The sequence below is a fragment of the Pristiophorus japonicus genome, chromosome 11, assembly GCF_044704955.1.
Source record: "Pristiophorus japonicus isolate sPriJap1 chromosome 11, sPriJap1.hap1, whole genome shotgun sequence".
Lineage (NCBI taxonomy): Eukaryota > Metazoa > Chordata > Chondrichthyes > Pristiophoridae > Pristiophorus > Pristiophorus japonicus.
The window spans coordinates 127,900,873-127,926,032 of record NC_091987.1 but is presented as its reverse complement, the minus strand read 5'-3'; the positions used below and the strand labels follow the sequence as shown (position 1 = coordinate 127,926,032).

At 45.3% G+C, this 25,160-nt stretch overlaps 1 protein-coding gene across 1 annotated transcript in view; it reads left to right on the top strand.

Annotated features, from left to right (window-relative positions):
- Positions 1-25,160, top strand: part of LOC139275581 (uncharacterized) — a 276,054-nt gene that overhangs the window by 226,811 nt on the left and 24,083 nt on the right. Inside the window, exons 35-38 of the mRNA XM_070892751.1 lie at positions 2,281-2,329; positions 6,413-6,468; positions 9,767-9,866; positions 23,011-23,142. Coding sequence (XP_070748852.1) covers positions 2,281-2,329; positions 6,413-6,468; positions 9,767-9,866; positions 23,011-23,142 — 337 coding nt within the window. The remainder of the gene's footprint in view (positions 1-2,280; positions 2,330-6,412; positions 6,469-9,766; positions 9,867-23,010; positions 23,143-25,160) is intronic.

Here is a 25,160-nt window from a genome sequence, read left to right as displayed (position 1 = left end):
TTAAGGGCTTTAAGGGTCAACTACATACTATGGAACTGGAGGAGATGCATTCAAGAACCAGCTGAGTTTTTACACCTGTCCGACAGCTTTATGGTCACATTTACTGATAGCCATTTTTTTATTTCTAGATTTTTTTTGAAACTGAATTCAAATTCTGCCATGGTGGGATTTGAACTTGCATTCTCTGGATTACTTGTCCAGTAAATAACTGCTAGACTACCATATCCAATGCTCATGTGTATAAAAATAAAAAGCAATCAAAACATAATTGCTAGAGTCTAGTGGGGAGCATCATGGTAATTCTTCCTACTTTCCCCTGAGGTGGTGCCTTTGCCTTCCTCAGGAAGAGGACAGACTTGTTGCTAGCCTGATCTGTTTTTGCACTCCAGTTAAATCGGTAGATTTAATATTCCCACGCTCCGGGTATCTACCCTATAGTCAGTGCGACTCCACCCAGAGCACGGGAATTAGAATCCACTGATTTCTTTAAAAAGTATAAAACAAGTCCAGGCAACAGCCTACTAGCTCCAGTTTCAGTACTCCATCCCCCAGAGGGATGAGGAACCAAGGCGGGTAGATGGAGTTTCACATCCCTTAATACCCTTGCCTAACAAAAATCTATCAATCTCGGTTTTGACATTTTCAATTGGCCTAGCCTCAGCAGCTTCATCATAGGCAGTCCCTCGGAATCGAGGAAGACTTGCTTCCACTCCTGAAGTGAGTTCTTTGGTGGCTGAACATTCCAACACGAGAGCCACAGACCCTGTCACATGTGGGACAGATATTCGTCGGGGGAAGAGGGGGTGGCACTGATTTACCACACGCTCCCTCCGATGCCTGCGCCTGACCTCTTCACGCTCGTAGTGTTGAGATTCGAAGAGCTCATCAAGGACACCGAGGCTGTCAGGGCCTGCTGGAAGGAACACTTTGAAGATCTCCTCAATCGAGACTCTGCCTTTGACACGATTGTTCTCAACTCCATCCCGCAGCATGCAACCTGCCACCACCTCAGTGAAACCCCAACGCTACACGAGGTAGGCAAAGCCATAAAACAGCTCAAGAATAACAAGGCTACGGGTGCAGATGGAATGCCTGCTGAGACGCTAAAATATGGCCAAGAAACGCTGTTGGCACGGATACATGACCTTATCTCTCTCATTTGGAGGGACGAGAGCATGCCGGGTGATCTCAGAGATGCAGTGATCGTGTCCATTTTTAAAAGGGAACAAATCCGACTGCGGTAACTACAGGGGAATCTCCTTGCTATCAACCACTGGGAAGGTTGTCGCTAGAGTCCTCCTCAACCGTCTTCTCCCTGTGGCCGAGGAACTCCTCCCGGAGTCACAGTGCGGATTTTGTCCCCTACGGGGAACAATGGACATGATCTTTGCAGCACGACAGCTGCAGGAAAAATGCAGGGAACAGCGCCAGCCCTTATACATGGCCTTTTTCGACCTTACAAAGGCCTTTGACACTGTCGACCGTGAGGGCTTATGGATTGTCCTCCTCCATTTTGGATGCCCCAAAAGTTTGTCAACATCCTTCAGCAGCTTATTGGGGGATGGGAGTACTGATTCCCAGTAACCTTTGTGTGATGATTGACTGACCTGGCCTATTTGCGGCTAAATCAAGTTGCTTTTAACTTCCTACAATACAGGAGCCCCAATGCCTGAGGGAGCTTCTCTGTGAATCATATAAAACTTGAATCTGGTGATAACTATCTTACAGCAATGTACCTGAGTCCTGCTACCACCAATGTTTCAGGCAAGTTGCTTCCGATGGGATGAGTGGTGACATTGGTTATATCAGTTGCCAAAAACCGAGGTTGTATAATTGTGCCTATTTGAGTCAGTGTAGAATTATAGAATGATACAGCACAGAAGGGGACCATTTGACCCATCATGTCGATGCAGGCTCTTTGGAGGAGCTATCCAATTAGTCCTACTCCCCTGCTCTTTCCCCATAGTCTTGCCAATATTTCCTTTTCAAGTATTTATCCAATTTGCTTTTTGAAAGTTACTACTGAATCTGCTCCCACTGCCCTTTCAGGCAGTGCGTTCCAGATCATAACAAGTCACTGTGTAAAATAAATTCTCCCTTCTTGTTCTTTTGCCAGATAACAAATCTGTGTCCTCTGGTTACCAACCAGTAATTAAGTAGATTTTATCTCATTTTATTTAATTAGCTATGTAGTGTAATTAAGTAGATTTTATTTCAAGGTAATATGTTAATCTATACATTTTTCTGCTCAAATTTAAAGTATTACTTTTTTCTTTACAGGCTGTTGTTAATACCGAGAATATAGGTCCGGATCCTCCTCCCATTCCAGGTATGATCGTTTTATTTTGTATTAGCTGAGCTGAAGTGCAAACAGTAAATCCAAACGCGGCATCAATATGGGCTTCAGAGTGTCTTGGCAATTAATCATTCAATTATGAATAGTATGGTACATCCTTCTTCCTATTGAATTACTTGGAATTACATCAAGTATACAGCACAGAAACCGGCCATTTGATGTTGTGATCACTACCACTAAGATGCTCTCCTACTCTTACTTCTCCTATCTGTTGTGGTCCATTAGCCATTGCAAGATCCAGCAGTGATTGTTCAATATAACTGGTAAATTTCGGACCAGAGGGCGGAAAGCCTATGTGTTTTTTGTAATGTGAATGGAAAAGGTGGCCTAGAACAGGAATTACTAGACGGAAAAAGACCAAGGTCCATCTTGTTCGCCTTCCACCATCCTGGTAGTCGCATGATTCAATGATAATGGAGTTGTTTACTAATCATAACAATCAGTCTCCATCAATTAGTCTACAACAGACCCAGGAATGACTCGACACTAGTTTTGGGAACCATGATCTCAGTCCACTGAGCTCCCGGTTTCAGCTACAGTGTATGCAGAAGGCCCAAGCATGAGCCACATTTTTCACTGTGGCGGGGCATGAAGAATTGAAAGGGGCATCTTAATGCGACAGGCACATGCATTCTGGCTATTGCCTTGGAGCAACACCGGCGGAGGGATTGGGTACAAACAAGCCAATCTGCCCTCTCGTCTGTTGTCTTGTTTCATCTAGGGGAAGCCTATATGGGGAGAAACATAGAAACATAAAAAATAGGTGCAGGAGTAGGCCATTCGGCCCTTTGAGCCTGCACCGCCATTCAATAAGATCATGGCTGATCATTCAACGTCAGTATCCCATTCCTGCTTTCTCTCCATAGCCCTTGATCCCTTTAGCCGTAAGAGCCATATCTAACTCCCTTTTGAATATATCTAATGAACTGGCCTCAACAACTTTTTGCGGTAGAGAATTCCACAGGTTAACAACTCTCTGAGTGAAGATGTTTCTCCTCATCTTGGTCCTAAATGGCTTATCCCTTATCCTTAGACTGTGACCCCTGGTTCTGGACTTCCCCAACATCGGGAACATTCTTCCTGCCTCTAACCTGTCCAATCCCGTCAGAATTTTATGTTTCTATGAGATCCCCTATCATTCTTCTAAGCTCCAGTGAATACAAGCCCAGTCGATCCAGTCTCTCCTCATATGTCAGTCCTGCCATCCCGGGAATCAGTCTGGTAAACCTTCGCTGCACTTCCTCAATAGCAAGAACGTCTTTCCTCAGATTAGGAGACCAAAACTGGACACAATATTCCAGGTGTGGCCTCACCAAGGCCCTGTACAACTGCAGTAAGACCTCCCTGCTCCGCCTTCACCGCCTGCTGTACCTGCATGCCAACTTTCAATGACTGGTGTACCATGAGACGCAGGTCTCGTTGCACCTCACCTTTTCCTAATCTGTCACCATTCAGATAATATTCTGCCTTCCTGTTTTTGCCACCAAAGTGGATAACCTCACATTTATCTACAATATACTGCCTCTGCCATGCATTTGCCCACTCACCTAGCCTGTCCAAGTCACCCTGCAGCCTCTTAGCATCCTCCTCACAGCTCACACCGCCACCCAGCTTAGTGTCATCTGCAAACCTGAAGATATTACATTCAATTCCTTCATCTAAATCATTAATGTATATTGTAAATAGCACTGAACCCTGCAGCACCCCACTAGTCACTGCCTGTCATTCTGAAAAGGACCCATTATTCTGACTCTTTGCTTCCTGTCTGCCAACCAGTTCTCTATCCATGTCAATACATTAGCCCTAATACCATGTGCTTTAATTTTGCACACTAATCTCTTGTGTGGGACCTTGTCAAAAGCCTTTTTAAAGTCCAAATATACCACATCCACTGGTTCTCCCTTGTCTATTCTACTAGTTACATCCTTAAAAAATTCTAGAAGATTTGTCAAGCAAGATTTTCCTTTCATAAATCCATGCTGACTTGGACTGATCCTGTCACTGCTTTCCAAAGGTTATTTGTGTCTTCCTTAGTGAAGACAGAACCAAAAAGTATTTGTTCAATTGGTCTGCCATTTCTTTGTTCCCTATTATAAACTCACCTGACTCTGACTGCAAGGGACCTACGTTTGTCTTCACGAACCTTTTTCTGCTATTTCATCTTTAATAATTGATTCCAACATTCTCCCCACCACCGATGTCAGGCTAACCAGTCTATAATTCCCTGTTTTCTCTCTCCCTCCTTTTTAAAAAAAGTGGTTTTACATTAGCTGCCCTCCAGTCCATAGGAACTGACCCAGAGTCGATAGACTGTTGGAAAATGATCACCAATACATCCACTATTTCTAGGGCCACTTCCTTAAGTACTTTGGGATGCAGCCTATCAGGCCCTGGGGATATACCGGCCTTCAATCCCATCAATTTCCCTAACACAATTTCCTGACAGTAAGGATTCCCTTCAGTTCTTCCTTCTCGCACGACCCTAGGACCCCTAGTATTTCCAGAAGGTTATTTGTGTCTTCCTTAGTGAAGACAGAACCAAAAAGTATTTGTTCAATTGGTCTGCCATTTCTTTGTTCCCTATTATAAACTCACCTGACTCTGACTGCAAGGGACCTATGTTTGTCTTCACTAACCTTTTTCTCTTCACATATCTATAGAAGCTTTTGCAGTCAGTTGTTATGTTCCCTGCAAGCTTCCTCTCATACTCTATTTTCCCGCTCCTAGTTAAACCCTTTGTCCTCCTCTGCTGAATTCTAAATTTCTCCCAGTCCTCAGGTTTGCTGCTTTTTCTGGCCAATTTAGATGCCTCTTCCTTGGATTTAACACTATCCCTAATTTCCCTTGTTAGTCTTATACCATCGAAGTTACCTTTCCTTAAGTTCAGGACCCTAGTCTCTGAATTAACTGTGTCACTCTCCATCTCAATAAAGAATTCTACCATATTATGGTCACTCTTCCCCAAGGGGCCTTGCACAACAAGATTGCTAATTAGTCCTCTCATTACTCAACACCCAGTCTAGGATGGCCAGCTCTCTAGTTGGTTTATCGACATATTCGTCTAGAAAACCATCCCTAATACACTCCAGGAAATCCTCCTCCACCGTATTGCTACCAATTTTGTTAGCCCAATCTATATGTAGATTAAAGTTGCCCATGATAACTGCTGTACCTTTATTGCACGCATCCCTAATTTCTTGTTTGATGCCATTCCCAACCTCACTACTACAGGGAAAAGAGTAGATAAACTGTCTTGGTGGGTAATACATCCTCAAAATACATTAAAAAAAACTTTCCTTGATCTTACATTGGAGACAGGATTCTCACTAATGTGGTTTGTTTAATGCTAGATAAAAATTAATTTTCAATCACGGTGCAGCATTGTGTTACTTCACCCCATGTTTTGCCCACAGAAGCCATTCTACTGCATCCTTCAGTTGAAAAGTGTGGTAATCTAGGCGACAGTCAGGGCCAGCAATGTCCCTTCGAGATCAGTCAATAAGGAGCTGTGCTTTACTGTAGGATGAGCTGATTGGCTCACTTTACCCCTTCCTGTGAGATGAGGACCTTATCATGGTGAGACATTCACCTGACTACCTTGGGAAAATCACTGCTATGTAAATATAAGCTTGAACCTGCAAACCACTGTTAGGAGCTGCAGTGAGACTAGGACAGCCTGTTATTTTTTTTACATTTTTAATAGTACTGGAGTAAATCTTCATTGATAGCCGTATCCTTTTGTCATTCCTTATCCTTAACATATCAAAGTCATAACAGGGAAATTAACAGATGTAATCATGAAGGAAATGTCCTGCAGGCATTTCTCTAAAACCATGCAACTTCCACCAACAACTATCCCCTCGTCTGAATCATTAGGGTGTGTCATGATCAGTATGGTAGTGTTCACAGCTGTTTAGATAGCAGGCTTTTAGAAAGATAGTTTGATTAGCGGAGGTCTCATGAATGACAAAGGGCAGAAGAATTTCTGAATGAACCATTGTGTAACATTAAAAGAAAAAAATTATTGAACGTTCAAGAGCCTCTTTCTTTCTACAGAGGAAATGGAGGCAAACGATGGAAACTGCAGTGATACAAGCACAAACATAGACCAAGTACGTTTGAATAAGGTTAAATATTTCGTAATTGTATTGAAATCGCGATCTCCCACATCCCTATCATATTTAAATCATTCCATGGCCTTGCCCTTCCTGATCTCTGTAACCTCCTCTAACCCTTTGCCCCTGCCTGAACTCTTTATTCCTCTGATTCCAGCCTCTTATATACCAACCTCCCACCTCCATCCCACCATTGGTGTTCATGCCTTCAGCTGCTTACATCCCACTCTCTGAACTCCCTCCCTAAACCCCCATCTCTCTCCACCGCTCATGCCTCCTTTACAACCCTCGTTAAAACCATGTTCATTGACCAAGCTTTTGGTCATCCCTCCCAATATATCCTCCTCTGGTTCGGCATCTGTTTTCTCATGTCTCTGTGAAGTGACTTGGGATGTAGTCTATGCTAAAGGTGCTAAATGATACAAGTCTTTTTGTTTTTTAAAAATTATTTTGCATTTTAATGTACCAAATGTAACTACAAATTGATGGTGTTCAAGTGAACCAGGAGATTAAACTTCACATCCATCTACTGTTAAAGGTTTAATGAACAGGTCATCCTCAATAGCTCTGTTGGTAAGGTACCATCCAACTGAGCAACAGAGCAGGACGGCCCTGGTTTGAATCATAGAAGCACAGAAGGAGGCCATTTGGCCCATTGTGTCTGTGCCAGCCGATAAAGAGCCATCCAGCCTAATCCCACTTTCCAGCTCTTGGTCCGTAGCCTTGTAGGCTCCAGCACCAAGTGGGAGGCTGAGATATGAGGTGGAAGCTCACTTCCTTCCTCCTGGTGTTGCACCTGAGAACCCAACTGAGATCATTGTGTGTGGAAGCCCACAGAGTGTGATGATCAGGGATTTGATCTTGGATTTCTTGTATCTCTAATGTGTGCCGCTGCAGAACTGCCTTAGTTCATCGTTAACAATTATTTAAATATAAACCTATAAAGTATTATAGCTTAATGAAGCTAGAATTATGATTTCCACTTTGAGCTACAATGCTAATAGGTACCAGGATGATTAAAGGATAGAACGATGGCCAAGTGTTTTAATTAGTTTAACTTATTCAATTCTAAAATGGAGTTTATTCCATGACATATTCTCATAAATACTTCGAGCTAAGCATGGTTTGGCCAGATATAATTGCTTCATTTAAGGCCTCTTGTCACTGCTTCTTCCTCCACATGAGAAATCAGGATTACATAGAATTACAGAGAAATTACAGCACAGAAACTGGTCCATGCTGGTGTTAATGCTCCACACGAACCTCCGCCCACCTAACTTCATCTAACCCCATCAGCAAATCCTTCTATACCTTTCCCCCTTGTGTTTATCTAGCTTCCCCTTAAATGCATCTATGCTATTGATCTCAACTACTCCTTGCGGTAGCAAGTTCCACATTCTAACCACTCTCTGGGTAAAGAAGTTTCTACTGAATTCCTTATTGGATTTATTAGCGACCATCTTATATTTATGACCTCTAGTTTTAGATTCCCCCACAAGAGGAAACATTTTCTCTATGTCTATGGTCTGGCTCTTTCCAAAAGAATCAACTTTGCTATTCTGCTCAAGTGGTAAGAAGCTCAGTTCAGTGTTGAGAGGTGAATGTTTTTTTACCTTCAATGATGGAACACTTCACACACATGGGGATGCTCCATCTGGTGTTCTAGAAGTGAAAATTCATTTAATAAATCTCCTACAGAAAACAGCAAGAGTTCTTCTGAATTGCTCTGCTCATTGGCTCTAACTGGTCTATGCAGTAACTGGAATAGATCAGTTCCCTTCGTGACACAAGCAGCTCTCAGACTTGACTCCTAACCAGGAATTCTGAGTTCAAGTATTCATCTACTCTAGTTGCCAAACCAATTGGACTTAACCATGTCAATATTTATTATGACAAAAAAAGTTTGTGCATCCATCTTCTGGCAAAACATTTGGGGCTGGATTTTTGGTTCTGCTTGTTTCAGAGTGGTAATGACAGCAGGGCGGTAAAGTTCGGCTAATAAAGGAAAGCATTCTATCTACATCTATGATTCTATGATTTATTCCGTATGCCTTCTTAACCACCTTAAATATCTGCTACCTTCAAGGATCCATGGACATGCACTACAAGGTCCTTCTGTTCCTTTACACTTCGCAGTATCCTATCAATTAATTGTATCCCCTTGTCTTGTTAGTCCTCCCCAAATGCATTGCCTCACACATCTCTGGACTGAATTCCATTTGCTACTTTTCTGCCCACCTAACCAGTCCATTGATACCATCTGCAGTGTACAGCTTTCTTCCTCACTATCAACTACACGGCCAATTTTTGTATCATCTGCAAACTTCTAAATCATGCCCCTTACTTTGATTGCTGCTCTGTGTTGAGCTGACTGATCTTAGCTGAAGTGACAGCATGGTTGGTACAATTGCTCTTGCCACCCCTGGGTTAGAAGCAAGAAAGTCAGCCAGAGATCCCACTGCTAATTGCTGTCTAGTGACTCATGCCGAAGTGTGTGGGTGTGTAAATATTGAGCGAGGATAGGATCAGGCTTGTATGTGATGCCACAATGACCAAATAGCATGCTATTACTATCTACATTCACAAATGAAGAATGGCCACTTGGCTGGGAGAGCCAGAAATCACCTAACACCCGTGGAACCGCGCCTCCTCGGGAATCAACACCATCCAAAGTTGAAAATGGGGTTAATGGAAATGCAGTTCTGGGTTTGAATGTTAGTAAGGTTCGTAACCAGAATTTTTCACAAATCTCTGATAAAGGGACATGTACTTCACAACTTGTTGGCTGATATTGGTACCTAGGCAACATGTGGCATGTTCAGGCAGCCTTTAGAAGTGCTCATCCTGGCCACTGAGTTAACAATATCCCTTGGCAGAGGCCAGACACTACTCCATAGGAAAGTAGGGGAGATCAGTGAGAGCCAGTCAAGCACTCATAGGAACATAGGAACTGCTAGATGAAAAAGACTAAAATCCATCGAGTTCACCTTCTGCCATCCTGGTAGTCGCGCGATACAATGATAATGGAGTTGTTGACTGCTCAGAGCAAACAATCTCTATCAATTAGTCTACAACAGACCCAGACATGACACAAGGAAAACCCTAAGTGGTGGAGAGCTTTGGGAACCATAGGTCCAAAGTCACAAACATGCTACCCTTGCCGCATATCATGTCTCAAATTATTCGTGTACTGTATCCCAAAATGTTATTTGGAACTCAGTATATGAATAGCAGAATTGACATAGATCTGGGGAGCCAAGAATCCATTTACTTTAAATTGTGTTTTTTTTTACAGCAGGAAGTCCAAGAGGAGACTGAAGACATACAGCAGAAAGTCCAAATGCAGACGAAAGAAGCAATTCCAACCACAAGCAGAGAACCGCATGAACCATCAAGTAATAAAAATCAAACTGCTCTATATTCAAGAAATCATGTTGCTCTACTTGGTTCTTAATTCAGTCATGTGGCATGATTACTCGAACATCTGCTCCTGCTTTTTTTCTCTTCATACAAGTGTTGCGTGCTATTTTAATATTCGGATTCCATGGTTCCTGCTTATAAGGACATAAGAATTAGGAGCAGGAGTAGGCCATTCGGCCCCTCGAGCCTGCTCCGCCATTCAATAAGATCATGGCTGATCTTCTATCTCAACTCCACTTTCCTGCACTGTCCCCATATCCCTTGATTGCCTTACTATTTAAAAATCTATTGCTCTCTGTCTTGAATATACTCAACGACTGATCATCCACAGCCCTTTGAGGTAGAGAATTCCAAAGATTCTGAGTAAAGGCGTTTCTCCTCATCTCAGTCCTAAATGCCCAACCTCTTATTCTGAGACTGTGACCCCTGGTTCTAGATTCCCCAGCCAGAGGAAACATCCTCCCTGCATCTACCCTGTCTAGCCCTGTAAGAATTTTGAATGTTTCAATGAGATAACCTCTCATTATTCTAAATTCTAGTGAATTAGGCCTAGTCTGCTCAATCTCTCCTCATAGGACAATCACCCCATCCCAGGAATCAGTCTGGTGAACCTTCATTGCACTCCCTTGATGGCAAATATATCCTTCCTTAGGTAAGGAGAACAATACTACACAATATTCCAGGTGCAGTCTCACCAGGGCCCTATATAATTGCAGTAAGATGACTTTACTCTTATACACAAATCCTCTTGTAATAAAGGCCAACATACCATTTGCTTTCTTAAATGCTTGCTGTACCTGCATGTTAACTTTCAGTGATTTGTGTTCAAGGACACCCAGGTTCCTCTGAACACCAGCGCTTCCCAATCGCTCACTGTTGAAAAAATACTCTGCTTTTCTATTTTTCCTACCAAAGTGGATAATTTCACATTTCTCCATATTATATTCCATTTGCCATGTTCTTGTCCATTCACTTGGCCTGTCTATATCCCCTTGAAGCCTCTTTGCATCCTCCTCACAACTTACATTCCCCCCTAGCTTTGTATCATCAGAAAACTTGGATATATTACATTTTGTCCCCTCATTGATATAGATTGTGAATAGCTGGGGCCCAAGCACTGATCCTTGCGGCATCCCACTAGTTGCAGCCTGCCAACCCGAAAATGACCCGTTTATTCCTACTCTCTGTTTTCTGACCATTAACCAATCCTCAATACATGCTCGTATATTACCACCAATCCCATGAGCTCTCATTTTTTTTAATAACCTCTTCTGTGGCACCTTATCGAAAGCCTTCTGAAAATTCAAATACACCACATCCACTGGTTCCCCCTTATCTATTCCACTAGTTACAACCTCAAAAAACTTTAAAGAGATTTGTCAAACATGATTTCCCTTTCATAAGTCCATGCCGACTCTGCCCAATCCTGTTATTATTTTCGAAGTGCCCTGTTACCACGTACTTAATAATAGATTCTAGCACTTTCCCTATGACTGATGTCAGGCTAACTGGTCTGTAGTTCCCCGTTTTCTCTCTCCTTCCTTTTTTAAATAGCGGGGTTACATTTGCTACCTTCTAATCTGTGGGAACTGTTCTACAATCTATTGAATTTTGGAAGGTGACAACCAATGCATCCACTATCTCAACCCTATATCAAAACCCTAAGATGTAGGCCATCGGGTCCAGGGGATTTATTGTCTTGCAGTCCCATTAATTTCTCCAGTACTATTTTTTTACTAATACTAATTTCTTTCAGTTCCTCATTCTTTCTAGACCTTTGGTTCTCCACTATTTTTGGGAGGTTTTTTGTGTCTTCCATGATAACAGACACAAAGTATTTGTTTAATTTCTCTGCCATTTCCTTATTCCCCAATATAATTTCTCCTGTCTCAGCCTGTAAGGGACCCACATTTACTTTCGCTAATCTCTTTTTACACACCTATAGAAGCTTTTACCATCTGTTTTTATGTCGCTTCGCTGGTTTACTCTCCTATTTTCCCTTTATCAATTTCTTGGTCCTCCTTTGCTGAATTCTAAAATCCTCCCAATCCTCGGGTTTACTGCTATTTTTGGCAACATTATAAGTCTCTTTCTTTGATGTAATACTATGTTTAACTTCTCTTGTTAGTCACGGTTGGACCACTTTTCCTGTGGGGTCATTGTGCCTTAAAGGAATGTATTTTTGTTGTAAATGATGTATTCATTCTTTAAATGCTAGCCATTGCTTGTCTACCATTATATCTTTTAATGTAGTTTCCCAATCTACCTTAGCCAAGTCGCCTCTCATACTTACGTAGTTTCATTTGTTTAGATTGAAGACCCTAGTTTTGGATTTAACTAAATCACTTTCAAACTCAGTATAAAATGCTATCATTTATGGTCACTCTTCCCTAAAGGCCCCTTTACTGCAAGGTTGGGGGGTAAGGGACTTCAGCTGGGGAGAGGCAGGACTTGTGCTGGTGTAAGAGACTTCAGAAGGGGGAGGCAGGACTTGCGCTGGTGTAAGGGACTTCAGCAGAGGGAGGCAGGACTTGCGCTGAGGGGGCAAGGGACTTTGGTTAGGTGGAGGGATGCACTTGCGCTGGGGTAAGGGACTTTGGCTGGAACTTAGTAGCTTTTGGGGAGAACTATCCTCTGTGGCTTCTGGAAGTCAAAGTGGATCGAGTTACACTTTGCGAAGTGATTGAGAATTGGGCTGGGCGGTTCCAGTTACACATTCCAGAGGAACTTCAGGGTGTGGCTTATCCTCCAAGGGGACCAATCAGAGACACGGGACGCCCATTTTTCCAGTACAAATAAACATGTCCTTTATTTATTAATTAAAACTATTATTCAATGATATTTTTGTTTTATTGTTTAATTATCTTATCGGTTCTAAGTTATTGATTTAATAAGTACTAGCAAGTTATAGTTTCTCAGTTCTTAATTTAAACCCTTTCCCTAATTAGAAAGCAATTAAAATCTGTAGTAATCACCAACCAATCACCTACCTGCTCTCCTGTGATGTCACTCTTTGATTTTTTTTTCGCCGTGCTCAATTTAAACTGCTCGCTCCGACTCCCGCTCAATTTAAACTGCCCGCTCCGACTCCCGCTCTATTTAAACTGCTCACTCCGACTCCCGCTCTATTTAAACGGCTCGCTCCGAATCCCGCTCTATTTAAACTGCTCGCTCCGACTCCCGCTCTATTTAAACTGCCCGCTCCGACTCCCGCTCTATTTAAACTGCCCGCTCCGACTCCCGCTCTATTTAAACTTCCCGCTCCGACTCCCGCTCTATTTAAACTGCTCGCTCCGACTCCCGCTCTATTTAAACTGCCCGCTCCGACTCCCGCTCTATTTAAACTTCCCGCTCCGACTCCCGCTCTATTTAAACTGCCCGCTCCGACTCCCGCTCTATTTAAACTGCCCGCTCCGACTCCCGCTCTATTTAAACTGCCCGCTCCGACTCCCGCTCTATTTAAACTTCCCGCTCCGACTCCCGCTCTATTTAAACTGCTCGCTCCGACTCCCGCTCTATTTAAACTGCCCGCTCCGCCTCCCTCTCTATTAAACTGCCCGCTCCGACTCCCGCTCTATTTAAACTGCCCGCTCCGACTCCCGCTCTATTTAAACTGCCCGCCCCGACTCCCGCTCTATTTAAACTGCCCGCTCCGACTCCCGCTCTATTTAAACTGCCCGCTCCGACTCCCGCTCTATTTAAACTTCCCGCTCCGACTCCCGCTCTATTTAAACTGCCCGCCCCGACTCCCGCTCTATTTAAACTGCCCGCTCCGGCTCCCGCTCTATTTAAACTTCCTGCTCCGACTCCCGCTCTATTTAAACTGCCCGCTCCGACTCCCGCTCTATTTAAACTTCCCGCTCCGACTCCCGCTCTATTTAAACTGCCCGCTCCGACTCCCGCTCTATTTAAACTTCCCGCTCCGACTCCCGCTCTATTTAAACTGCCCGCTCCGAATCCCACTCTATTTAAACTGCCCGCTCCAGCTCCCGCTCTATTTAAACTTCCCGCTCCGACTCCCGCTCTATTTAAACTGCCCGCTCCGACTCCCGCTCTATTTAAACTGCCCGCTCCGGCTCCCGCTCTATTTAAACTTCCCGCTCCGACTCCCGCTCTATTTAAACTGCCCGCTCCGACTCCCGCTCTATTTAAACTTCCCGCTCCGACTCCCGCTCTATTTAAACTGCCCGCTCCGAATCCCACTCTATTTAAACTGCCCGCTCCAGCTCCCACTCCGTTTAAACTGCCCGCTCCGAATCCCGCTCTATTTAAACTGCCCGCTCCGACTCCCGCTCTATTTAAACTGCCCGCTCCGAATCCCACTCTATTTAAACTGCCCGCTCCAGCTCCCACTCCGTTTAAACTGCCCGCTCCGAATCCCGCTCTATTTAAACTTCCCGCTCCGACTCCCGCTCTATTTAAACTTCCCGCTCCGAATCCCGCTCTATTTAAACTGCCCGCTCCAGCTCCCGCTCCGTTTAAACTGCCCGCTCCGAATCCCGCTCTATTTAAACTTCCCGCTCCGACTCCCGCTCTATTTAAACTTCCCGCTCCGAATCCCGCTCTATTTAAACTGCCCGCTCCGACTCCCGCTCTATTTAAACTGCCCGCTCCGACTCCCGCTCTATTTAAACTTCCCGCTCCCACTCCCGCTCTATTTAAACTGCCCGCTCCGACTCCCGCTCTATTTAAACTGCCCGCTCCGACTCCCGCTCTATTTAAACTTCCCGCTCCCACTCCCGCTCTATTTAAACTGCCCGCTCCGAATCCCACTCTATTTAAACTGCCCGCTCCAGCTCCCACTCCGTTTAAACTGCCCGCTCCGAATCCCGCTCTATTTAAACTTCCCGCTCCGACTCCCGCTCTATTTAAACTGCCCGCTCCGAATCCCACTCTATTTAAACTGCCCGCTCCAGCTCCCACTCCGTTTAAACTGCCCGCTCCGAATCCCGCTCGATTTAAACTGCCCGCTCCGACTCCCGCTCTATTTAAACTGCCCGCTCCGAATCCCGCTCTATTTAAACTTCCCGCTCCGACTCCCGCTCTATTTAAACTTCCCGCTCCGAATCCCGCTCTATTTAAACTACCCGCTCCGACTCCCGCTCTATTTAAACTGCTCGCTCCGACTCCCGCTCTATTTAAACTGCCCGCTCCGACTCCCGCTCTATTTAAACTGCCCGCTCCGACTCCCGCTCTATTTAAACTGCCCGCTCTGACTCCCGCTCTATTTAAACTGCCCGCTCTGACTCCCGCTCTATTTAAACTGCCCGCTCTGACTCCCGCTCTATTTAAACTGCCCGCTCTGACTCCCGCTCTATTTAAACTGCCCGCTCTGACTCCCGCTCTATTTAAACTACCCGCTCCGACTCCCGCTCTATTTAAACTGCCCGCTCCGACTCCCGCTCTATTTAAACTGCCCGCTCTGACTCCCGCTCTATTTAAACTGCCCGCTCTGACTCCCGCTCTATTTAAACTGCCCGCTCCGACTCCCGCTCTATTTAAACTGCCCGCTCCGAATCCCGCTCTATTTAAACTTCCCGCTCCGAATCCCGCTCTATTTAAACTGCCCGCTCCGAATCCCGCTCTATTTAAACTGCCCGCTCCGACTCCCGCTCTATTTAAATGGCCCGCTCCGAATCCCGCTCTATTTAAACTGCCCGCTCCGAATCCCGCTCTATTTAAACTGCCCGCTCCGACTCCCGCTCTATTTAAATGGCCCGCTCCGAATCCCGCTCTATTTAAACTGCCCGCTCCGACTCCCGCTCTATTTAAACTGCCCGCTCCGACTCCCGCTCTATTTAAACTGCCCGCTCCGACTCCCGCTCTATTTAAACTGCCCGCTCCGACTCCCGCTCTATTTAAACTGCTCGCTCCGACTCCCGCTCTATTTAAACTGCCCGCTCCGACTCCCGCTCTATTTAAACTGCCCGCTCCTGCTCCCGCTCTATTTAAACTGCTCGCTCCGACTCCCGCTCTATTTAAACTGCCCGCTCCGACTCCCGCTCTATTTAAACTGCCTGCTCTGACTCCCGCTCTATTTAAACTGCTCGCTCCGACTCCCGCTCTATTTAAACTGCTCGCTCCGACTCCCGCTCTATTTAAACTGCCTGCTCTGACTCCCGCTCTTTTTAAACTGCCCGCTCCTGCTCCCGCTCTATTTAAACTGCCCGCTCCGACTCCCGCTCTATTTAAACTGCTCGCTCCGACTCCCGCTCTATTTAAACTGCCCGCTCCGACTCCCGCTCTATTTAAACTGCCCGCTCTGACTCCCGCTCTATTTAAACTGCCCGCTCCTGCTCCCGCTCTATTTAAATGGCCCGCTCTGACTCCCGCTCTATTTAAACTGCCCGCTCCTGCTCCCGCTCTATTTAAACTGCTCGCTCCGACTCCCGCTCTATTTAAACTGCCCGCTCCGACTCCCGCTCTATTTAAACTGCCCGCTCTGACTCCCGCTCTATTTAAACTGCCCGCTCCTGCTCCCGCTCTATTTAAATGGCCCGCTCCTGCTCCCGCTCTATTTAAACTGCTCGCTCCGACTCCCGCTCTATTTAAACTGCCCGCTCCGACTCCCGCTCTATTTAAACTGCCTGCTCTGACTCCCGCTCTTTTTAAACTGCCCGCTCCTGCTCCCGCTCTATTTAAACTGCTCGCTCCGACTCCCGCTCTATTTAAACTGCCCGCTCCGACTCCCGCTCTATTTAAACTGCCCGCTCTGACTCCCGCTCTATTTAAACTGCCCGCTCCTGCTCCCGCTCTATTTAAACTGCCCGCTCCTGCTCCCGCTCTATTTAAACTGCTCGCTCCGACTCCCGCTCTATTTAAACTGCCCGCTCTGACTCCCGCTCTATTTAAACTGCCCGCTCCTGCTCCCGCTCTATTTAAATGGCCCGCTCTGACTCCCGCTCTATTTAAACTGCCCGCTCCTGCTCCCGCTCTATTTAAATGGCCCGCTCTGACTCCCGCTCTATTTAAACTGCCCGCTCCAGCTCCCGCTCCGTTTAAACTACCCGCTCCGAATCCCGCTCTATTTAAACTTCCCGCTCCGACTCCCGCTCTATTTAAACTGCCCGCTCCGACTCCCGCTCTATTTAAACTGCCCGCTCCAGCTCCCGCTCTATTTAAACTACCCGCTCCGAATCCCGCTCTATTTAAACTGCCCGCTCCGACTCCCGCTCTATTTAAACTGCCCGCTCCGACTCCCGCTGTATTTAAACTTCCCGCTCCGACTCCCGCTCTATTTAAACTGCCCGCTCCGAATCCCACTCTATTTAAACTGCCCGCTCCAGCTCCCGCTCCGTTTAAACTGCCCGCTCCGACTCCCGCACTATTTAAATGGCCCGCTCCGACTCCCGCTCTATTTAAACTGCCCGCTCCGACTCCCGCTCTATTTAAACGGCCCGCTCCGACTCCCGCTCTATTTAAACGGCCCGCTCCGACTCCCGCTCTATTTAAACTGCCCGCTCCGACTCCCGCTCTATTTAAACTTTCCGCTCCGACTCCCGCTCGATTTAAACTGCCCGCTCCAGCTCCCGCTCCGTTTAAACTGCCCGCTCCGACTCCCGCTCTATTTAAACTGCCCGCTCCGACTCCCGCTCTATTTAAACTTCCCGCTCCGACTCCCGCTCTATTTAAACTACCCGCTCCGACTCCCGCTCTATTTAAACTTCCCGCTCCGACTCCCGCTCTATTTAAACTGCCCGCTCCGACTCCCGCTCTATTTAAACTTCCCGCTCCGACTCCCGCTCTATTTAAATGGCCCGCTCCGACTCCCGCTCTATTTAAACTGCCCGCTCCGGCTCCCGCTCTATTTAAACTTCCCGCTCCGACTCCCGCTCTATTTAAACTGCCCGCTCCGACTCCCGCTCTATTTAAACTGCCCGCTCCGACTCCCGCTCTATTTAAACTGCCCGCTCCGACTCCCACTCCGTTTAAACTGCCCGCTCCGACTCCCGCTCTATTTAAACTACCCGCTCCGACTCCCACTCCGTTTAAACTACCCGCTCCGACTCCCGCTCTATTTAAACTGCCCGCTCTAGCTCCCGCTCTTTTTAAACTGCCCACTCCGACTCCCGCTCTATTTAAACTGCCCGCTCTAGCTCCCGCTCTTTTTAAACTGCTCGCTCCGAATCCCGCTCTATTTAAACTGCTCGCTCCGACTCCCGCTCTATTTAAACTGCCCGCTCCTACTCCCGCTCTATTTAAACTGCTCGCTCCGAATCCCGCTCTATTTAAACGGCCCGCTCCGACTCCCGCTCTATTTAAACTGCTCGCTCCGAATCCCGCTCTATTTAAACTGCCCGCTCCGACTCCCGCTCTATTTAAACTGCCCGCTCCGACTCCCGCTCTATTTAAACTGCCCGCTCCGACTCCCGCTCTATTTAAACTGCTCGCTCCGAATCCCGCTCTATTTAAACTTCCCGCTCCGACTCCCTCTCTATTAAACTGCTCGCTCCGACTCCCGCTCTATTTAAACTGCCCGCTCCAACTCCCGCTCTATTTAAACTTCCCGCTCCGACTCCCGCTCTATTTAAACTGCTCGCTCCGACTCCCGCTCTATTTAAACTGCCCGCTCCCACTCCCGCTCTATTTAAACTGCCCGCTCCGCCTCCCTCTCTATTAAACTGCCCAATCCCACTCACGCTCTATTTAAACTGCCCGCTCTGACTCCTGCTCTATTTAAACTGCCCAATCCCACTCCCGCTCTATTTAAACTGCCCAATCCCACTCCCGCTCTATTTAAACTGCCCAATCCCACTCCCGCTCTATTTAAACTGCCCGCTCCGCCTCCCTCTCTATTAAACTGCCCAATCCGACTCCCGCTCTATTTAAACTGCCCGCTCCGACTCCCACTCCGTTTAAACTGCCCGCTCCGACTCCCGCTCTATTTAAACTACCCGCTCCGACTCCCACTCCGTTTAAACTACCCGCTCCGACTCCCGCTCTATTTAAACTGCCCGCTCTAGCTCCCGCTCTTTTTAAACTGCCCACTCCGACTCCCGCTCTATTTAAACTGCCCGCTCTAGCTCCCGCTCTTTTTAAACTGCTCGCTCCGAATCCCGCTCTATTTAAACTGCCCGCTCCTACTCCCGCTCTATTTAAACTGCTCGCTCCGAATCCCGCTCTATTTAAACGGCCCGCTCCGACTCCCGCTCTATTTAAACTGCTCGCTCCGAATCCCGCTCTATTTAAACTGCCCGCTCCGACTCCCGCTCTATTTAAACTGCCCGCTCCGACTCCCGCTCTATTTAAACTGCTCGCTCCGAATCCCGCTCTATTTAAACTTCCCGCTCCGACTCCCTCTCTATTAAACTGCTCGCTCCGACTCCCGCTCTATTTAAACTGCCCGCTCCAACTCCCTCTCTATTTAAACTTCCCGCTCCGACTCCCGCTCTATTTAAACTGCTCGCTCCGACTCCCGCTCTATTTAAACTGCCCGCTCCCACTCCCGCTCTATTTAAACTGCCCGCTCCGCCTCCCTCTCTATTAAACTGCCCAATCCCACTCACGCTCTATTTAAACTGCCCGCTCTGACTCCTGCTCTATTTAAACTGCCCAATCCCACTCACGCTCTATTTAAACTGCCCGCTCTGACTCCCGCTCTATTTAAACTGCCCAATCCCACTCCCGCTCTATTTAAACTGCCCAATCCCACTCCCGCTCTATTTAAACTGCCCGCTCCGCCTCCCTCTCTATTAAACTGCCCAATCCCACTCCCGCTCTATTTAAACTGCCCACTCTGACTCCCGCTCTATTTAAACTGCCCGCTCCGCCTCCCTCTCTATTAAACTGCCCAATCCCACTCCCGCTCTATTTAAACTGCCCGCTCCGACTCCCGCTCTATTTAAACTGCTCGCTCCGAATCCCGCTCTATTTAAACTTCCCGCTCCGACTCCCTCTCTATTAAACTGCTCGCTCCGACTCCCGCTCTATTTAAACTGCCCGCTCCAACTCCCGCTCTATTTAAACTTCCCGCTCCGACTCCCGCTCTATTTAAACTGCTCGCTCCGACTCCCGCTCTATTTAAACTGCCCGCTCCCACTCCCGCTCTATTTAAACTGCCCGCTCCGCCTCCCTCTCTATTAAACTGCCCAATCCCACTCACGCTCTATTTAAACTGCCCGCTCTGACTCCTGCTCTATTTAAACTGCCCAATCCCACTCCCGCTCTATTTAAACTGCCCAATCCCACTCCCGCTCTATTTAAACTGCCCAATCCCACTCCCGCTCTATTTAAACTGCCCGCTCCGCCTCCCTCTCTATTAAACTGCCCAATCCGACTCCCTCTCTATTTAAACTGCCCAATCCCACTCCCGCTCTATTTAAACTGCCCACTCTGACTCCCGCTCTATTTAAACTGCCCGCTCCGCCTCCCTCTCTATTAAACTGCCCAATCCCACTCCCGCTCTATTTAAACTGTCCGCTCTAGCTCCCGCTCTTTTTAAACTGCCCACTCTGACTCCCGCTCTATTTAAACGGCTCGCTCCGACTCCCGCTCTATTTAAACTGCCCGCTCCGACTCCCGCTCTATTTAAACTGCCCACTCTGACTCCCGCTCTATTTAAACGGCTCGCTCCGAATCCCGCTCTATTTAAACTGCCCGCTCCGACTCCCGCTCTATTTAAACTGCCCGCTCCGACTCCCGCTCTATTTAAACTTCCCGCTCCGACTCCCGCTCTATTTAAACTGCCCGCTCCGACTCCCGCTCTATTTAAACTGCCCGCTCCGACTCCCGCTCTATTTAAACTTTCCGCTCCGACTCCCGCTCTATTTAAACTTCCCGCTCTGACTCCCGCTCTATTTAAACTTTCCGCTCCGACTCCCGCTCTATATAAACTTCCCGCTCTGTTTAAACTGCCCGCTCCGACTCCCGCTCTATTTAAACTTCCCGCTCCGACTCCCGCTCTATTTAAACTGCCCGCTCCGACTCCCGCTCTATTTAAACTGCCCGCTCCGACTCCCGCTCTATTTAAACTGCCCGCTCCGACTCCCGCTCTATTTAAACTGCCCGCTCCGACTCCCGCTCTATTTAAACTGCCCGCTCCGACTCCCGCTCTATTTAAACTGCCCGCTCCGACTCCCGCTCTATTTAAACTGCCCGCTCTGATTCCCGCTCTATTTAAACTGCCCGCTCCGACTCCCGCTCTATATAAACTGCCCGCTCCGACTCCCGCTCTATTTAAACTTCCCACTCCGACTCCCGCTCTATTTAAACTTTCCGCTCCGACTCCCGCTCTATATAAACTTCCCGCTCTGTTTAAACTGCCCGCTCCGACTCCCGCTCTATTTAAACTTCCCGCTCCGACTCCCGCTCTATTTAAACTGCCCGCTCCGACTCCCGCTCTATTTAAACTGCGCTCCGACTCCCGCTCTATTTAAACTGCCCGCTCCGACTCCCGCTCTATTTAAACTGCCCGCTCTGACTCCCGCTCTATTTAAACTGCCCGCTCTGACTCCCGCTCTATTTAAACTGCCCGCTCCGACTCCCGCTTTATTTAAACTGCCCGCTCCGACTCCCGCTCTATTTAAACTGCCCGCTCTGACTCCCGCTCTATTTAAACTGCCCGCTCCGACTCCCGCTCTATTTAAACTGCCCGCTCCGACTCCCGCTCTATTTAAACTTCCCGCTCCGACTCCTGCTCTATTTAAACTGCCCGCTCTGGCTCTGGCTCTGGCTCTGGCTCCAGTTCCTGCTCTTTTTAAACTGCCTGGTGCTAATTATGCTGATAAACCTATAGGAAAGAAGTGGTGCTGTAGAAAGAGTTTCCTCCAAGTATTGTAAAGATCCTCACTATTATCATGATCAGCAACTCTCAATATGGTGTTCTGGTTTCTGAATACCCTTTTGCCAGCTTCTGTATTATTAACCCCATATCAGTGTGCTGTCACATCCTTGTCTGATGACAAGTGTTAGCTGTGATTATTCAGATAATGTTGCCTACCAGTGAAATTTGATAGATGTGAGGTTTTCATCTCATACATGTAACTCACTGTAACTCACTAAATGTTTGCGATATGACAACGTCTCTGATTGTGGCATTTAGGACTGATAACTGGAAATTCTCCTCTTCTTCAAAAAAAGTGATCAGTGCATGGAATAGACTTCCAGATAATCTAGTGGAGGTGAAAACCCTGAAATCATTTAAGAAACCATTGGATGTGGCAAAGTCTTGGTCTTTCTGAAACTAAGGTGCGCAAAATTGGTAATTATTAAGAACCAACAGCAACCAGCCCTCCTAATCCACTCTTTTGGTTAATTCTTGAATGTGGCTTTTATTTAATTTTGGGGTGTGTGCGACACTGGCGTTCCTAGTTGCCCTGAGGGTGTTAAGAGTCAATGACATAATGTGGGCCTCGAGTCACATGTAGCCCTGACTGGGTAGAGGTGGCAGCTTTCCTTCCCTGAGTAAACAAGTGTGGTTTTTAATTACAATCTGGAATGGTCATTTTTGCTGCCGGCCCACAAATTTACCAGCTTTATTGAATTCATTTTCACAATTGTATTGGGATTTGAACTGCATAGAATTACATAGAATTTACAACACTAAAAACAGACCACTCGGCCCATCTAGTCTATGCCTGTGTTTATGCTTTACACAAGCCTTCTCCCACCCCTCTTCATCAAACTCTAATCAGCATAATCTTCTACTCCTTTCTCCTTCAGGTGTTTATCTAGCCTTCCCTGGTGACCTTTAAGTTGCTGGTTCAGTGCCATAACCACTGAGCTACCTTGCCCTATAGTCTAAATCTAATAAGATCCTTGGCCTATCTCCTCTGATTTCAAATGGAACTAGAGAAACTAAAACTGGTAGGTTTCTTTTCAGCAACTCTTAACTTTGTATAAGTTGTTCAAGAGTTGGACACTGGGCAGAACACACAAAAACACTTGTTCTTTGTTAGTTGATCGTTGTCTCAACTTCAGCTTCCGACTTCTCTCTCGTTCATAACCTTTTCCTGCCTTTTCCTACTTCCACTATCCGATACACATGTCTTAGTGTTAGGAACAAATCACATATGTAGGAATTAAGAGTCTAGGTAAAAGGGTACTTTGCAGGAAGCCTGAACTGCTTGAATATGGCATTTACTGTGCAGTTAACGTTCATTCCCAATTATGTTTGAACAGCTACAGGACAAGCAAAGACATTCTGGAAGAAATGTAAGGAAGCTCAATGTGTGGAGAAGATCTTTATGAAAATCCAGAATGATCTGAATTCCATTCAGCAAAATATAGTTAATGAAAATGCCACAAATAAAGGTATGTTTACATTGACTGAGAGTAGTGGCTACAGTTGGATATGGACTTCTTTTTCTACTAAATCTGAATAAACGCTCTTAAACTGATGTTTGTACAGAAAAAAATACAGTGCAATATGCAAGAGGTTATTTTAGTTCCATTTTTTGTTTAAACAAATGACACCATGTTTTTTTATGGCTCTGTGGTACAGTAACTAATTATACTATATTAGCACACTGTGGTACAGTAACTAAATATTCTATATTAGCACTGCGGTACAGTAACTAATTATTCTATATTAGCACACTGTGGTACAGTAACTAATTATTCTATATTAGCACTGTGGTACAGTAACTGATTATTCTATATTAGCACTGTGGTACAGTAACTAATTATTCGATATTAGCACACTGGTACAGTAACTAATTATTCTATATTAATACTGTGGCACGGTAACTAATTATTCTATATTAGCACACTAGTACAGTAACTAATTATTCTATATTAGCACTGTGGTACAGTAACTAATTATTCGATATTGGCACCGTGGTACAGTAACTAATTATTCTATATTAGCACTGTGGTACAGTAACTAAATATTCTATATTAGCACACTGTGGTACAGTAACTAATTATTCGATATTAGCACTGTGGTACAGTAACTAATTATTCTATATTAGCACTGTGGTACAGTAACTAATTATTCGATATTAGCACACTGTGGTACAGTAACTAATTATTCGATATTAGCACTGTGGTACAGTAACTAATTATTCTATATTAATACTATGGTACAGTAACTAATTATTCAATATTAGCACTGTGGAACAGTAACTGATTATTCTATATTAGCACACTGTGGTACAGTAACTAATTATTCTATATTAATACTGTGGTACAGTAACTAATTCTATATTAGCACTGTGGAACAGTAACTAATTATTCTATATTAGCACTGTGGAACAGTAACTAATTATTCTATATTAGCACACTGGTACAGTAACTAATTATTCTATATTAGCACACTGTGGTACAGTAACTAATTATTCTATATTAGCACTGTGGAACAGTAACTAAATATTTGATATTAGCACCGTGGTACAGTAACTAATTATTCTATATTAGCACACTGTGGTACAGTAACTAATTATTCTATATTAGCACACTGTGGTACAGTAACTAATTATTCTATATTAGCACTGTGGAACAGTAACTGATTATTCTATATTAATACTGTGGTACAGTAACTGATTATTCTATATTCGCACTGTGGTACAGTAACTAATTATTCTCTATTAGCACTGTGGTACAGTAACTGATTATTCAATATTAGCACACTGTGGTACAGTAACTAAATATTTTATATTAGCACTGTGGTACAGTAACTAAATATTCTATATTAGCACTGTGGTACAGTAACTAATTATTCGATATTAGCGCACTGGTACAGTAACTAATTATTCTATATTAGCACTGTGGTACAGTAACTAATTATTCTATATTAGCACACTGTGGTACAGTAACTAATTATTCGATATTGGCACCGTGGTACAGTAACTGATTATTCTATATTAGCACTGTGGTACAGTAACTAATTATTCTATATTAGCACTGTGGTACAGTAACTAATTATTCTATATTAGCACACTGTGGTACAGTAACTAATTATTCGATATTAGCACTGTGGTACAGTAACTAATTATTCTATATTAGCACTGTGGTACAGTAACTAATTATTCGATATTAGCACACTGTGGTACAGTAACTAATTATTCTATATTAGCGCTGTGGTACAGTAACTAATTATTCTATATTAATACTGTGGTACAGTAACTAATTATTCAATATTAGCACTGTGGAACAGTAACTGATTATTCTATATTAGCACACTGTGGTACAGTAACTAATTATTCTATATTAGTACTGTGGTACAGTAACTAATTCTATATTAGCACTGTGGAACAGTAACTAATTATTCTATATTAGCACTGTGGAACAGTAGCTGATTATTCTATATTAATACTGTGGTACAGTAACTA